This window comes from Rhynchophorus ferrugineus, unplaced genomic scaffold (genome assembly GCF_030347505.1).
Source record: "Rhynchophorus ferrugineus isolate W39M unplaced genomic scaffold, kcgeb_rfMv2 rfM3, whole genome shotgun sequence".
Lineage (NCBI taxonomy): Eukaryota > Metazoa > Arthropoda > Insecta > Coleoptera > Curculionidae > Rhynchophorus > Rhynchophorus ferrugineus.
Genome location: NW_027472582.1, coordinates 35,644,870 through 35,662,425, shown reverse-complemented (window position 1 = coordinate 35,662,425; position 17,556 = coordinate 35,644,870). Strand labels below are relative to the sequence as shown.

Below are 17,556 nucleotides of genomic sequence, written 5' to 3'. Positions count from 1 at the left end.
TGACAGTACTAGCATCATACTGTATGTATCTTCTACATAGGTTTTGCAAGTACCATTCATAATTCTAAAATAGTAAGTAAAATTTAGAATAATTTTATGTTTACTAAAGATATTTATAATTACTTGAAACTGCAATTGATAACATCTCTTTTGCTAAGTTTCAATGATAATTGAATTGTTTTATAATTTATTTTACAATAATTATTGGGTGAATTTAACAATTTTCAAAATTAAAATTAGTCAAAAGTAGCTGAATGGCGATTTTATGTTTTATATTTAAATTCACCTGGAATGTAATTTAGGTATGTAATAATTCTTAATCAGCACTGCATAATAGTATAGTAATTTATAATTTTGTGATAATTTTAATTAGCTTTAGCTAAAACAGATTGTAGACGTTGAGTAGAAATCACATCAATATTTTTAAAATAAATGCTAATACTTAATATTTTAGATTTTACATGTGTATTTTGTATGTTTCAAATATAACCATATGAAAAAGTGAACTATACTACTTTTTCAACTATTGTTCATGTTTATTTTACGTAATATAATAATATATTTAAATATAAATAGTTTATGTTCCAAAAATAATGTTTCTAAAACTTCCATATTTTTGTTAGTGGTTGTTTTACGCACGTAAAAAGAAAATAAATTTTACTTAGTCCTTGAACTAGCTTGACCAATTTGGTTCAATCTCTTTCTATAAAAATATAAATTCAGGTATATGGTAATTGATACCGGTTGAACAAGTATACCATTCTTTTCAACGTGGTTTGGAATACTTAATAAATGTTGGACAACATATTACCCATTTTTTATATTATATAAAAATACATAATATTAAAGCTACAAATGATTTAACATAGAGGCCAAATAATATTAATGGTTTAATTTTATATGTTAAGTACTGATTTGAATATTTTGTATTACAGATATGGAAACTATTAAAGTGAAACGACTTGTGACATTTTTTTATAATCCCAAAAATTTAATTAGTTATGAGTTATGTTCTATTTCAATCACTTTTATAGTTTTATTTTGGTTACTCAAATTTGTTTGGACCAGAAGAAATTTATATGCATCAGCTAGAAAATTACCCGGGCCATGTGGATTACCAATTGTTGGCTCGGCTTATAAATTTCTGGGAGACGCATCAGGTACATAAATCAAACAGTTGCATATTTAAACAAATCAAGTATTATATTTTATATTTATTTAGATATATATAAAGGGCTTGATAATTTATTTTCTGAATATAAGAATGAAGCCCTATTCAAAGCGTGGTTCGGAACAAAATTATTTTACTGTACCACAGACCCAAAAATATTTGATACTGTTTTAACTAGTCCAAATGCATTGAGAAAAGAACCTTTTTATAACTTAGGTGATAAATTGTTCGGAGGCGGAATTTTCAGTCAAAAATCAGGTAATTTTTATATAACAATTTATGATAACTTATTTAAGTACATATATGATATTTACTGAATGTCTAGCTCTATAATTTAATGGGCATTTTAATTATCATATATTTCGTTTTAGTACCAAAATGGCGTCGGAATAGAAAATTAGTTACACCAGCTTTTAATTCACAAATGCTTAACAGTTTTACTGAAGTATTTGTTCAGCATTCTGATGAACTAATTGAGCTTATGAAACAGTATGAAAATAAAAAAGATGTTGATTTTAATGATTTAATTTCAAGATATGCATTAAAAACAATTTGTGGTTAGTAAGATGTTTTGAAAAAAGTATATAAATATATAAACTATCTAATTTCAGACACTGCAATGGGAATTAATGTGGATACAGAATCAGAAGGGTTTAATTTTAATCATTGGATTGACAGGTAAGTTTTATTTCCCTTCTTTTATCCTATGTTGATAAAACAATGATCATTTCTAGAGCCCTTGAAATAGTAATAGAAAGAATATTTAATATATATTATCACAGTGATGTTATTTTCTATAATTCAGCATTAGGTAAAGAATTTATAGAATTGTGTAATAAAAGCAGGTTTTTCACGAGACAAGTAAGTTGAACCATGTTAGTTTAAAATAACCTATTACGGTAAAATTAATTATAGTTTAATTTTTATAGAAAATATTTTTATTCGTAAATTTTAAAAAAATTAATTTTATAGAAATTAGCACTGAAGTCGTTTTAAATAAATTTATATACATTATTTACATAATTTTTTATGAAATTATCACGCTTCTAGCATCCTTCATGATATCGTTTATATTCAGAGCCATATGGCTTGAGAGTTAATGAAACAAAGACCAATATATTTATTTAATTAATTAGAACATTAGATATGCTTAGTACAATCTTAATTTACAAATTAATTTATGACTACTGTTCTTTACTACTGTTGTACATATGTGAATGCTAATTGTCGTGGATTCGCAGGTAGGGCAGCCGTGACGATATAGCCGATTGATTGGAAAGAGGTAGTCAGATCGGCGGAATACAGAAAGGTACCATATTTTTTGAGCGACGAAGAAATCTATAATGGTGGACATAAATGAGAGTTGATAGTCTACTGGCTAATTGTGGCCATGAAGCGAATTGGAGGTAGCCTGAGATGAATGTTGTAAATAAAAATCTCGAATTGGAAAATGATCATAAAATTAATTTGAGGATAGCCATAAACCTTTTATAATCACAAAGGAAAATGGCTATAATCAAAGGAGACTAGCATATCTGGGGCGTTTCGGATGGGATAGTCTACCTGTGATAAAACCTGCAGTAACTCATCTTCGGCGCCCTGGTAACTGGCTTATTAAAATTTGTTACATGAGAGGCCAGAATTTCAAAGATGAGAAATGGGTCGTTTTACCTTTGTTTTTGTCCGGGATCAAGATTAACCGATGAGGCAGGATATTTTGTTGGCGAAAGCGGCGAAATCTCTTCGGATTTCCTCGACCATAGCGTCCCTTGTCGTTGCTGGTGGGAATAGTTGGCTGACTAATCTTTTTCCTCATTGATTTGCCCGGGCGGAGATCTTTGGAGCTGGTCTATAAATTTGTTACGGTTTCTGTCCATGACTCTCTAGTGGAGCACCCTAGAAAGTTGGCGGTGTGTTCTTTTCCACAGTTGGAACACTTAGTTTACGTATTTTGTCACTTTTTACACTTTTCCTGGAATCCTTCTCTGACTTTGTAGTTTAGTATTGACTTCAATAGGCCTCTAATAACGCCTTTAAGTTGCTTCTCCAGTGAAGATGTGAAGGAGTTGAAAGGATACTTTCTCTGCTCAAGGATTTTGGTTGTCTGTCTGAAGCCGGGATGGGTTTTTCCTTGGACATGTTGTTTATTTGTTGTTTTAGGAATGGATTTTCTTTGCTCAGCTCTTTGTTGTTCGCATTTCAAGGATGTGCTCGTGTGATACTTCCTCCGGTGATATGGTGGTTAGGTGTAGAAAGTATTATTGGGTTTTTAATTCGTCGGTCTTTTTTAGTTTCTTTGAGGAGCTTTTCATTTTGGCGGTCTTGTTTGTTCAGACTTTAGTATGTAAAATTGGTAAAAATAATATTAAAATTAAAACATTATAAAAGTTGTTCATTTAAGAAGCTGAGAGGTTGAGAACTTTTGGTTGGTTATGAATATAAATAAGATTAAAAGATAAGCAACAATAAATATATTTTTATTATTACCTACTTAATAACATAATTTATTTTTAAATGTTTTGCTATTGATTTTGTTTTGTATTTCTTATAGGTTATTGTCAAAAAAAGACAACAAATGGAGGAGGAAAAAAAGAACAAAGCTTTATATTATGAATCAGGTAACAATTTCACCATTTTAAGTTAGTAATTCTATATTTAATATGGAAATCTCTCTAAATTTTTCTACTTATATTTTTACTTATATATAATCATAACCTATGATATGTTACCATTCTAAATACTCATAAAATTATTAATTGCAATGCTGGGTAATCAGTATGAATAGGCAGTTAGAAACCTTGAAAGGATGCCGAACATTTTTTTAATATTTTTTTTGAGCAATATATCGATATTTTGTTAGCCGATATTTTCCGATATTTAAAAATAAAAAAATTATATATATTTCTTAGATATTTCAAAATCCTTTTAAGTATTTTTCATAAATCTTTAATATTGTCGTTTAAGGTTCAATTGTAGCTTAAAAGATTAATGCATTTCTGTACTTACTTAAGGTTTACTAAAAATATTGCTATTTGAATATAAAAATATATGAAAAATATTTTTTGCGGTGATATATAAATATTATTAGTTTCTCTTAAAAATATCGGTATATCTTTATATATTTTTCTCGGCGGCGGATATCCCTAAGATAGCGATCGCCGTTGATAGTTTCGTATAGTTGGATCTCTGATTTTTTTCTATTCAAATTTTGAAATGTCAGCAATTTATAAATTTAAATTAAGGATTTAAGAAAATATTTTTATATTTCAGCAAGATGACTCATAAATATAAGAACATAAATAATCAAATATTTAACGTGAAAATAATTGTATAATTCTATAATTAATTTGTTGGAATGTTTTTGATCAGCGATATCTATTGGTGAGTATGCGAAATATTAATTTAAACCTGCGTCAAACACTATTAAATTCGATGGTTTTGACATTGAGTTATCAGTGTATGTCACATAATAGATAGACTTAAAATGCCATCTCCAATGTATAAAGTTGTAACCAAGTTTTATTCGTCAGAGCCACCTGAGGGCACGCAAAGCTAGGTTAATTATTATAAGGGCAAATATAAAAAAAAATTATTAAACATATTATTTATATTACAATTATATATACAAGAGGAAAATGAAATTTTACTAAAATGTTTTAGTTAACATTTATAAAAAATATTTTCAAAATACATCAAAAAACAATATCTAATCTCACAAGTAATAACTTATTTTCTGATTGTACATATAAAATCAATAACTATAAATTAAGAAATTATGCTATTATGCGCAAAAATAGAAATAAACAAATATATCTAACAAGGATGCCACAAAATTTCAAATCGAAAGAAAGAAAAGGAATGTAATCTTTTTACCTCTGGCCTGATAAATATGGGTGTGCTCATTTAAGTTCCTAGTTTATATTTCTGTTCTGTGGTGTAGAAGTTGTCAAAATTATGGGAAAAAGTTAAGTAAATTAATAAATCATAAAGAGATCAATAAAAAGTTAAAAAAACAATGAGTACATGCAAGTACCTAATATAATAATTTGCGTGGTCTACTGCTTATCCTTCACAAGTATTTAATTTGTAGGCACAAAGGGTAGCCGGAAGAGAAAATAGGGTGAACAACGTGAGGCAAAATTTTCTATGTATACTGAACATTTTGTTGCAAATCAAATTCGATCATAGTTTCAGTTCCTGACTCAAATTTATTAGCTAGCTCAGTTTCATATAGCTTTTAATTTTGCGTATTCACAGACACCGTAATCTTCCATTAAATGTTTTGTCTTCTACGCTAAATTGAGATTTTGAAACTGTTCACTGAAAGATTGTTTTGCTTAAGTCAAAATCATTATTATGTAATTTTAAAAACAGTTGATGTATCTTATCGGCAGATAAAATAACCCACAAGATTATTTTATTGACATATGTCCAGTCTTATGATATTCTCCAGTCTTATGAAGGTTTTTATCACAAATTTACATTATATAATTGGGGGTGTTTTATTTTGTCGGACATAAGAGATTTATTTATACATATAATATTAACCTCCGGTAAAGCTAACATATAATAGTACTTTAAGGTTGCCTATATGTCTTTAAGAGTAAAACTTTTTACAGTAAAAATTTAAAACTGTTAGTCTGTCAGTAACGACATACCTCCTTTGTATATGATGTGCTTGCGTTTATTCTGATAAATGTTTCATTTTAAAACTGTATTTATTGAGAAATATTGGTACAGTATATGTTAAATAAAAATATTTTTCATCATTTTCTATAACTTTTCCCATATTTCTAGCAATATTGCTCTATAGTGTCAAAATAAGTATGTTGGTTTGGTGACGATTCAATCATCAATCTATTTTCGCACATTTTCAGCATTTCAAAGACGTGACTCAGTCAAGTTATAATGAAACTCGTCTATTACTAGCTTTTACTGTTTTTTCGTTTGCAATACATCGTTAAACTTGTTCAATTGTTATTAATAGACACCAGCAATGGTAGTTAAATTTAGTTTTAGTACCTCGTAATATACTACACCTTGTTATTTTTTTTGTCCTGAAACCGGGTAGGGGAATCCTGTTACGAATACCTGGTCAGAAAGACCCGCAGGAATAAGCGAGTTGGACTGGTTATGTGGAGACTACGTCTGGGCTACCCACTAAACCCCACCCTATCAGCTGATCCAATGACCTTAACTGATACTTCTTACTGTTAGTAAGAAGGGTGCCCGTAACCGGTAACACCGTTAAGAGGCACAAGGGCCAGGCAAGGACGTGGCGTCGTTATCACACCAAGCAGCTTGCGGTATATGAGTTAATCGCTCGCCGGAGAAGGTCGAGACAATTTGGAGTTAGAGCACGACGGGGTAGTGTCGAGCGTGATAGAATAAGGCTACGAAGAGCCGAATGAGTTATTGGCCTAAAATATCGGCCAGCTTGGTAATACATATATTGTCCGAGAGACGAAGAGTGGAGAAATATCTCGAGTAAACCTCGGATATAAAATCGTGAACTTGGGGGACGTCTGTTTCTCTATGAATTTGATTGTTCCTGACGAACCAGGGGGCATTGATTATTCTCCTGAGAATTTTGTTTTGAAAGACTTGGAGACGTTCCACCTGGCTAGGTGAGACGTATTTTAGATAGACACTGGAGCCGTATAGAACGACTGATCGAACCAGCATCTTGTACAGGAGAGATTTTATAGAGAGAGGAAGCCTGCTGGCCCGGTTGATAAGCGGGAACAGCAAATTAACAATACCTTGACCTTTATGGAGGGACTTTTGAATGTGGGAATTCCACCTAAATTTGTGATCGAAGACTAGACCGAGATAGGCGGCTTCTTCTGACCATGGGAGTTCGGCGTTCTTGATTTTAAGATGCGAAATGCTCAATACAAAACGCTTCTTGTGGAAGAAGATGGCCTGGGTTTTTTGTGGGTTGACCGCAACCTGCAGAAATGTAACCACTGAACCATCTCATCGAGTTGTTTTTGGAGTCTGCTTCGGATGTGCGGTGCTACTCTTGAAGAAGGAAAGTAAGCAGTGTCGTCTGCGTAAAAAGCTGCCTCAACTTGTGGTCTCCTAGGGATATTTGAAAGAAAAATATTAAATAGAGCGGGTGCCAGGGGGGAGCCTTCTGGAACTCTTGCGTCGATGGTTTTCCGGCTAGAGAGAATATCTTTAATCTTTACCTGGAACGATCGTCCTGACAGAAATGATTTGATAAGAGCTGTTAGGTCATCAGGTAGACATAATCGGATGTATTTCGCCACTAAGCCTTCGTGCCTTGCTACTACACTACTACACCTTGCCAATCCCACCATATGCATAGGAAAGCTTTCTTTATGGTCTTACATACTCCGACTAATCCAGAAGAATCCTTTTTGTTCTTAAGGTTGTAGTAGATTCACTTTTCATCCACAGTCTCAATATTCCACAGAAAATTCTTTTTTTGTCTAGCAAACAATAAAATCACTATATTGAAACTGTTTTGAAATGGCATATTCAGTCAAATCGAGCCATTTTCCCTCTTTTTGGGTCTTTGCTGTTAGTTTTTGAAATCTGTGCTTCGTTAGCAGATTTATTCAAATCAAGCAACAAAAGTAATGTATATCAAAAAATCCTGTAATTTTAAGTATTACATGATTAGTACATTGTATACACCGAATAACTCAATAACACTATATGAAAACCAATTTATCTGAAGAAATATCAAGATCGTTCAATATAACAATTACGGTAGATTTTTTAACAGTTACTTATATTAATGTTCCGTATTTCTATGGAATGATATCGCTGATTAATGACATGTGACATTAAAATGTATGTATTTTGTTACTGTTTATATTTCAACAGAGGAACTTAATCGTCTAACATTTATTGACATCCTTCTGAAGGTGACTTATGAAGATGATAAAAGTTATTTTACTGATGAAGAAATAGTAGATGAAACAATTACTTTAATGGTAGCGGTAAGTAGAGATTTTCTTTTCTGAATAAGAACCTGGAACAACTGATACGTGCACTAAAATTTGATTTTGCCACGTTGCCAGTTATTGGTACACTATTAATGAAAATATTTAATTAATTTCTTTTAAAGAAGTTAGAACAATATGTAATGTATGAAATATAATTTATTTATCTATATATAAAGGTTTTAAAACATAGAAATGACTATTAACTATATACATGAATCGAATTTGTAAAATTAAAATAAATAATAAAATAGATACACACCTGGATGTAATTTCACCAAATGTTTGTTTGATGGCTTAACAATATTCACAATTAAGTGTCTTAAATAAAATGATAATTTGAACAATGCAAGAACCAATAAAAATATAATACACAGCTATATACGTAAAATAAGCGAAGAAATCCAAATAAATAAATATTTAATTCTATATTTAAAATAAAAAAAATAATTAATAAACTCGGATAATATAATAGTATATGTGAAATAACGATAATCTTAGAATAACACATAGCACGGAAACTAAATATTATAAAGAATAGTTTTATGTCCAATATAAATAAGCCAGTGATATTAGAAATCCAACCAGTTTCAGCTCCAAAACGGAATTCGCGATCATTTGTTAATGGCAACGTAGCAAAATGAGGCGGAAACTGTCGATGTTTACCGAGTGCTAGCTGGGTGTCCCTTAGAGTTAGAAAATTAGTAATAACAGTGAATCTCATTATATTACGTAGGATAATTTTACATTTTTAGGGCTCGGACACTACCTCTACCGCCAGCACATTTGTGTTAGTCTTATTAGGCATGCATCAAGATATACAGGTATGTATATTTTATATATTACCTATACATTTTAATTAAATCTCTAACATATGTTAAATTATTGTTTTTTGAACACAGTTTAATTTAATCTTTGTTGTGTTAAATCTTACTGTATTATCTATTAGTTAACAGAAGTTAAAAGAAATCCATGCATATTAGTTAATATATTATTTTACATAATTTTTTTTCTTATTTCGTTTACTATGACTATTTATATTATATGTTTTCATATGTTTTGATTATTAGTGAAATCGAATTATCGTTCCATTAGTGAATTATATAACTGTTAAACAAAGTAACCCAACTGCTGGCTTGGTTGGTGCAGTGGTAAAGGCGACCGAACGGTCCACCTACTGTTGCGATAGTTGCTGGTTTGAATCCTGCTGAAGTATCGCCGTAAATTTATATTTGTGATTGCCTAATATTTGTGATTGTCCTAAGCGAGACTGTAAAATCCGACAAGAAAAATGATCCCAGTAACGCCAGTAACCAGGCTGGGCAAAACCGAATGATTTCTGTAATGATTTTCAAGTTGGTCACTCGCTAGTCGGTGGGTTTAATGCCGAGAACCTTGGTTCGGAGCCCACTTTTTAAATTATTTTGTAATGCTGTTGTATTTGTTGTGTAATTGGAAGAAAGCTGTTCAAACCTGTCAAATAATTTTAAACCGTTTTTCTCGAACACCGAGGTTTTGCCCCTGATCAGTAAAAAAAAGTTTCAGAAGACTCAATACACCACTTTGACTGGATAAAAAAAATGAATCTTCTACATAATAATCACAAGAACAAGATGCTGTGACCTCTCCACATCGACACCGAAGCGGAATATTGAATGCTATAAGGTCTTCCTGTGGTTCTAACCCTAAAAAAACTTCAAAAAGGTTTTAAAACCTAGCTCTCACGAGCCACTAAAACTGAATTAAACTGATGTCTACCGATGTCAATGGAACGTATTGTTACAAAAAACCAGCAATAGCGAGCAACAGACACAAAGGCATCTTCTGATATGATAATGCTTGACCATACGTTGTCGGTGCTATGAGGTTTATCAGAAGAAGCGCCTTCTGGTAAGCATTTGTTCAGAGCGATGCTGCATGACTTCATTGGCACACGTTTTCTAAATTCCTAATATGTGAAAAAAATAATTTATGATTGGATCGCTGCCAAAACATAATCGTTCTTTTGACATTTCAAATGATTTAAATTGAATTAAATGAAAAATTTAATAGCAAATATGCAGTATTTTTATTGGACAACGTTTATTATATATTTGATAGAAGTAATATTTATTATCTAGGAAAAAGTATTAGCTGAAATATTAGAAGTGGCAGGTGCTGAAAGAAGTATGTCTGCCAATGATTTACCAGAGTTAAAATATTTAGAGAGGGTTATCAAAGAAACACTAAGATTATTTCCGGTTGGTCCCATTTTGGCTAGAACTTTGGACGGTGACATTAATGTTGGTACGTAACATTCTGCATTTTTATGCAAAACATATTAATTATATTTGGATTTTAGGCCACCATGTTCTTTCGAAAGGGGCATCGATCTGCTTGGCTGTACTCAGGTTGCATAGGAGTGAAAAATATTGGCCTAATGCCCTGAAATTTGATCCCGATCGTTTTCTTCCACAAAATGTTGCAAAAATCCAACCAGGCTCGTATGTACCGTTTTCTCATGGCCCCAGAAATTGTTTCGGTAAGATTTATAAAATCTATTAATATATTTCAATATTTTCCATACCAAACATACTATTAGTTTCTTTGTAACTTTTTAGTTTTTTTTTTCTTTCTATACTACAGATGGCCGACTTTCTGCCATCTAAGCTTTGAATATTCAGTTCGAACTGGAATAAAATATTTCAAAAACATGGTGGTGGTGTTTATTGTAACGCTTTTTGATCTACTATAATGTTAGTTTTGTTTTCTAGTACGTAAATAAATAATGCTGCTAGATTTCGTCATTTTGAAGGAATAAATTCATAATTGAGATGCGATACCCAATACTATTCCGAGGCATTGAGTGAAACTGTTCAAAGGAACGTTGTTCTTTTAAATCACCAACAAAATTATGCTTACGATATGCTCATGAGGGTACTAAGTGATGGTACTGGCGAAATTTTTGCTTAAATGTTCATGGTGTAACTGAAAAACGTTTTTAATATGAAGGCTTTTGGCAACGATTCGATCGCAATATGGAATTGCATTTGACCTTGCTTCATCAGGTATAGCAGCGTTATTGGAGGGCGGTCGAACAGCAAATTGATCGCAAATTGGCACACAAGAAGCTGTTTAGAATACGTTAATTAATTTTAAGTAAAATTAATATAAATTTAACATAGTATTAATAAAAAAATACTGGAAAATACATTTCAAGAAACCAATTAATGTAGTGGCTCTGGCAGCTGTATCAATGGCTCCTACCTCACCTGGCTACTGGCGCAACACAATTTAGAGGCTTCATTTTTAAAATTAAATGATTTGCAATATGGACACATAACGTTGGTGGTGATTGATAATGATGATATCAATGGCCAAGAAGAATTAACCCTTCTTTAAAAAACAAAGTTTCCTTAAATGACAAGCTTATGCATTTGACGGGATCATAGATAAAATATAGAGATATACAATTTAAAAAAATACTAAAGTAAGTTCATGAGCACTCTGCACATTCACCAGGCTCGGTGCCTTCTGTTTATGGCTTTGTTCAGACCAAAATAACATTATTTGATGTCTAATCTGATCTTTCTAAATTTGGATACTCTAGTGCTATAGTGAAAAAAAAAATGGAAAGAGCAGAAAAAAACTATTTAAAATATTTTGGTGATTTTAATTTAGTAATTCAGTTTAATTATTAATTATTATTAAATGATCCGTACTAGATATTAGTAAGACTTTCCGTCTAATATTTTGATATGTTTTGATTGGGTGTGAGACAATGGATAAGCAATGTTGTGTTGAAATTTGACTTTTACATATCTCTTGATTTATTATTAATGGATTTCCCGCAATACAAGCCCTCAAGCGCATCATCTGTACTTGGTGACGATTTCCAGTCATAGTTTCATTTAGATTTAGTTCGTCATGGTAGATTAACGTCTTCAGATCCTACTAAATACATAAATTGAATTTATAACTTCTGATAGTTTGCCTAGCACAATTCATGCAATTCTACGTTTGGAGTTATTGTAATAGACCCATCTATCATAGCTGATGAAAAAACTCGCCTATGTTTTTTCTGGTTGAAGCAGCAGGTCAAAAATAGATATTTGTTTATTGTTGATATCATGTCCCTATTATTTTAATAGTTCTTCAAAAATTTTATCTTGAAACGTGGAACAATTTTTACGCCTTCACCATTATTCCCGAATCTTCCCGAGGCCTTATTCACCTTATTACTTCAGCAGCAGATCTCATTTTTTTCACCTGTGTAACTGATCCCAAGTAACTGGATGCCGTTGAGATTTACAATAGCAAACGATTTGAGAGTTGTCAATAGTTTGATCTTTTTTCATTAATTTTCAAGGAATATGGTTCTACAATGCTAATATATCATGAACTACTATAAAAGCGTCAACATCTATATATAGCGCTATCATCAGCGAATATCAGATTGGTCAAAGAGTTTCTAGTATCATATTGATGGCATCAATATTTTAAACACGCATAATTCCATCCACTATTTTGTTAAAAAGCAGTGGACCGAAGACATATCGTTGATCAGAGACATCACTCACAAGCAATTAATAGAACCATCGTAAGATGCCTGAAGAAGTTTAAAGGGAGCATGTTCAATTTCCAAAGCCGCTCAAAGTGAGGACCAATATATACAGTCGAAAATCAATAGAAACTCGCATGCCTTCCACATCTAAGCTGGAGCTGGAGCTGGAACTGGAGCACCTAAGCTGGAAGTATGCGAAACTCTTACCTACACAACCGGGAATTGATCTAAACTTTGTCTGCTCTTCGCGAGATCTTTGAAATCACATTTGTATGATACTTATGTTTCGATAGTTTTTACAGTGATTACTATCTCCTCTTTTTAAGTATAGGAACGATTAATGATTTTTTCAACTCTGATAGTACTCTGTCAAATTTGTATGAGCAGAGTGTAAAGGCAGTGAAACAATATTCTCGCAGCGGTCTTGATGACTTCTGATAATTTATTTCACAATTTAGTGATTTTATTGCCCTTCATCAGGATATGAAATTCTTAGATCAATCGCTGGCTAAAATCTATAGTAGATTATGACTGTAAAATTTCATAATGAATTGTCTTCACCACTAGAGGCGCTGGTCGTGTGAATTTACAAAGGTTCTATCTGCTGAATGTTAAGATTCGTACCGTTCTTAATTGTTTGGTACTGATATTCGTTCGATGTAGCATGATTCCAGTAGGCTTCTCTTTCTTCTCCATCTAATTTGCGGTAATTTTCGAAATTGATCTCATCGGATATCCACCGCTGTATTTTATATCCAGTTAGAAGAATACTTTAGCAGTTTTATTGGCATAGGTATAATAGCAGAATAACACTTTGCCAGCTCACGATATTTCTCAAATATTTGTTCGCTAGATTAAAATAAGTTTATTTGTGCCTAAAACTGCGCATTAGATAAAGAGTTTTACCTGAATATAACAACACAGTAAACATTAATATAAATATAACTTAGTATTCGCATTGCATAATATTTATTCATCTGAAAGAATCCATCCAAAAACGAATACATTTAATACATTTCATAATTGTTATGGAATTAAATATGCCCCAACTTGATATATTATATCCATAATCTTGCCTAATATGACGTTTTTAAAAATATTTTCTACATTTTCAAAACATGTCAAAGTATTATTATGCAATAAAGTAATAAAGGGTAGAATGCATCAAACTTCATCAATATGCATTTTAGATTAACAAATATCGTAATATTAGAGAATATGTTTGTCATCACATGAGTATATACTAATACTAAATTTTTACCTAAAATTATAATAGCATATTCAAAAAAGCAATTTTACAAAAAGCATGATTTTGCCACAACCAGTCACATGGCAACGACGGTTTTCACCATAATTGTCCTCAATAGTGATCTACATCGATAATATTCAGGAAGTTTTGAATTAATTTTTACTGACAGTCTTACTGCTTTATGACTATTAATAGTATTTGGAACCTTTACTTAAAAAGTTTACAGTCTTTGCTTTATAATCAGTCAAGAAATATAGTCGATTTAATATAAAAATTATTTTATGCATATAATTATTTTACATATTAGGAAAAATAACAGACCCAGAAATTGAAATTAATACTTATTGGAACCTAAACATATCCTGATCTAACATTACTTATATCAATAAAGTCTGAAAATAATCATTAGGTACTTAAATAGGAAAACGCACAAAAAAAGAAGAAAATAAAAAGAAACAGAGGCCCATTTCTCTATGATCAAAACCAAAAATAAACATTTTTATAAGATTTTTGGTACAATCAAATCATAATTGTGGCATATGTAATGATGACCGCCGTTAGCGCTCTTAATAAGCCACATTATCTTGTTGCTCCCACTTTTCTCTATGCCTACTCTCCAATGTACTCTCCAATACAAACGAGATAAAAAAAACTCTTCTTCATCTGATGATTGCGGAGTCTTTCTTTACCCTTTATAGTCTCTTATAGTTCCCTTTACCCATCCGTTTGCCTTCTCTTCATTATCATCTTCAACGATACTTTTCTTTATCTGCTTAGCATAAATAGTTGATTCATTATTTTCTTGGGTGGAGCCTGTGGATACGGACGTATCTTTTCTATTGAAAAAAAAAAACAGACAAGATAATCCCTCGATATTTCGATGTCGAGTTCATTCTCTTCATCTCTGGTAAAAACTTTGTTATGGGCCACTTATCTTATGCTGATACTTTCGGAATTTCCCTTGTCGTTGGCTTTATCCCCTTTTTTATATATCGTAGCAATGACATGCGGTTCACACTATACACTATTCTGATTCTTTTCATAAAGACGCACCTTTCACTGCTTCATGAGCATCAGTATAACATGCGATATTGTCCTGATCTCCTACAGTCCTCCTTGTACGTTTTCTAGTCATCTAACAGCAACAAATTGTTACTTGTGCCACAATCCTACCCATAAGAATTGTCACAATTGTACATACCCCTCTTTCAAAGAATATTCCACGCGGTAGTAGAATGTGACCTATACAAAAAGTAACCACTGTGACTAAAGTTGAACACATCTACAGTAAAACAGTCATTATTCTATCTATAAGAATACAACACCATTTGATAAAAGAAAACGTAGGAAAATAGTTAACAGTTGCAGGCATCTGCTTTTTCAAATAATCCTAGTATTTGTTTACTTTATCTTGGTGTCCATAAATCTTAAATATTAATTATTGAACTGCATATTGTATCTATCCTATCTATCCAATTTCTCCTATGATCCTCCCCTCTTATACACTGTTGTTACATTTATCAGACACATTCATATTCTCTCTTTAATATCCTTCCCACACGGGTTGTTGAATCAAATTCTAGGGAAACTCGGATATTGCATTTATGACTCAGATAATTTATCACGTTTTTCAGATAATATTCATCAGGACAAAAAATCCTATTGGAGCAATTGTATAAGTAATCGAAAGAAATTGACATACTTCTTTTCACTAAAAAGAGTCTCGAATCAAGCATGACATAATAAGCAGCATAATCTTATAATATTAATTGTTTCGCATTCACTGCAGTAATAAAAAGCTTAAAAGCTCACTTCATTTTATTATCAACCCAGAGCTGGTCTTATCATTCATTCCCATTAGTTATAGCCGATTAACTATACTTATAACATATAACATGTATGTACTAATGTATGTACTATGTACTCTAGTTATATCATTGCAACCAAATAATAATCCCGATAGACTATGGCGATAAACTTTATCACAATATCATGTTAATTAATACATCAAAATAAAACTAATATTTTGTTTATTTCAGGGCTTAGATACGCAATGATCACAATGAAAGTTATGTTAGCAACAATATTGCGGAGATATAAAATATTCACTGATTATAAATCTATAGAGGAGATTGATGTAAAATGCAGTGTTGTTATTCGACCAATTAATGGCTATAAATTACGTTACGAATCAAGAGAATACTAATATTTCCCTTCGAGATTGTGTCATTTTGGGATGGATCTTAGAATATAAGATAGAATTAGTTGATAGATAATAGTTAGTGTTAGTAGATTTGACAGTCTAGTTTTAAAAATTTAGTTATATTAGGAATAAAATTTACCCTTTAATATACTTGTGTTTTTTTATATTTACTTTTATTATTATATAATTTATTCGGATGACGATTTTTTATTTATGTGAGCGATATAATGCACAGACATAATGGAATGAGAATTGAATCAATATTAAGGGTTTCATTCATTCTTTCAAGAATATCCAACTCCTACTTCGAAGAGCTATGAAGACTGTTTAGTACGTATGCATATTCATAACAGATCAATTGAAAAGTCCCCGGCCTACCATAATAAAACACAAAAAAAATCTGAAAAAAAACTGTGTGTTTTTTGGCAAAATTAGTTTCATTTATTCAACATAATTCCCAAGGGTGATACACTGATTATAGCGACCCTCCAGCTTTTCGATACCGGTTTTGTAGTACGATTTGTTCTTTGCTTCAAAATAGGCCTCAGTTTCGGCGATCACCTCTTCATTCCACGAAAATTTCTTCCCAGTAAGCATTATTTTGATATCTGAGAACAGAAAATACTCGCTGGGGGCCAGATCTGGAGAATACAGTGAATGAGGAAGTAATTCGAAGCCCAATTCAGGTACCACCAAAATACCAAAATACAGACGCCATAATCCTGCCAGCCGACTGTTGCGTTTTCCTACGCTTTGAGGTGGGTTCATCGTGTGTAGTCCACTTGGATGACTGTCGATTCGACTACGGAGTGAAATGATGGAGCCATGTTTCATCCATTGGCACATATCCACGCAGAAACTCGGGTTTATTACTCTTGATCATCTTCAAACACTGCTTCAAATTACCAACTCGTCGTTGTTTCTGGTCAAAAGTGAGCTCGCGCAGCACCCACTTTACACAGAACTTTCTCATACACAAATATTCGTGAATGATATGATGTACACGTTCATTTAATATCTATAGAGTACTTGCTATTTCATTCAATTTCAATTTACGGTCATTCAAAATCATTTTGTGGATTTTTTTATTGTTTCCGTCGGTAACAATTTCTTTTGGGATCCACTGCGGTCGCCATCTTCGGTACTCATTTCACCACTTCTAAACTTAGCATACCAATCATTGATAGTTGATTTTCCTGGGGCAGTATCCGGAAATTTGTCATCGAGCCAAGTTTTTGCTTCAACTGTATTTTTTCCCTTCAAAAAGCAATATTTTATCAACACGCGAAATTCCTTTTTATCCATTTTTTCACAATAGCAAAAGTTGCTTCACTCAAAATGCTATAATTCACAAATTAATGATCCTACAGCTGTCAAATTTATACACGCATCTTTTGAGGGTTAGAGCTAACT

The 17,556-nt window shown here is 31.9% G+C and overlaps 1 protein-coding gene across 1 annotated transcript; it reads left to right on the top strand.

Annotated features, from left to right (window-relative positions):
* Positions 1 to 18: 18 nt before the first annotated feature.
* On the top strand, positions 19 to 16,293 carry LOC143194101 (cytochrome P450 4C1). Its single transcript, XM_076400673.1, has 12 exons — positions 19 to 72; positions 936 to 1,160; positions 1,223 to 1,429; positions 1,543 to 1,728; positions 1,783 to 1,849; positions 1,906 to 2,032; positions 3,723 to 3,789; positions 8,030 to 8,145; positions 8,904 to 8,972; positions 10,269 to 10,434; positions 10,490 to 10,669; positions 15,980 to 16,293. Exons 2-12 carry the CDS (start codon positions 938 to 940, stop codon positions 16,144 to 16,146), a joined length of 1,575 nt encoding a protein of 524 aa, XP_076256788.1. The 5' UTR covers positions 19 to 72; positions 936 to 937; the 3' UTR covers positions 16,147 to 16,293.
* Positions 16,294 to 17,556: the final 1,263 nt, after the last annotated feature.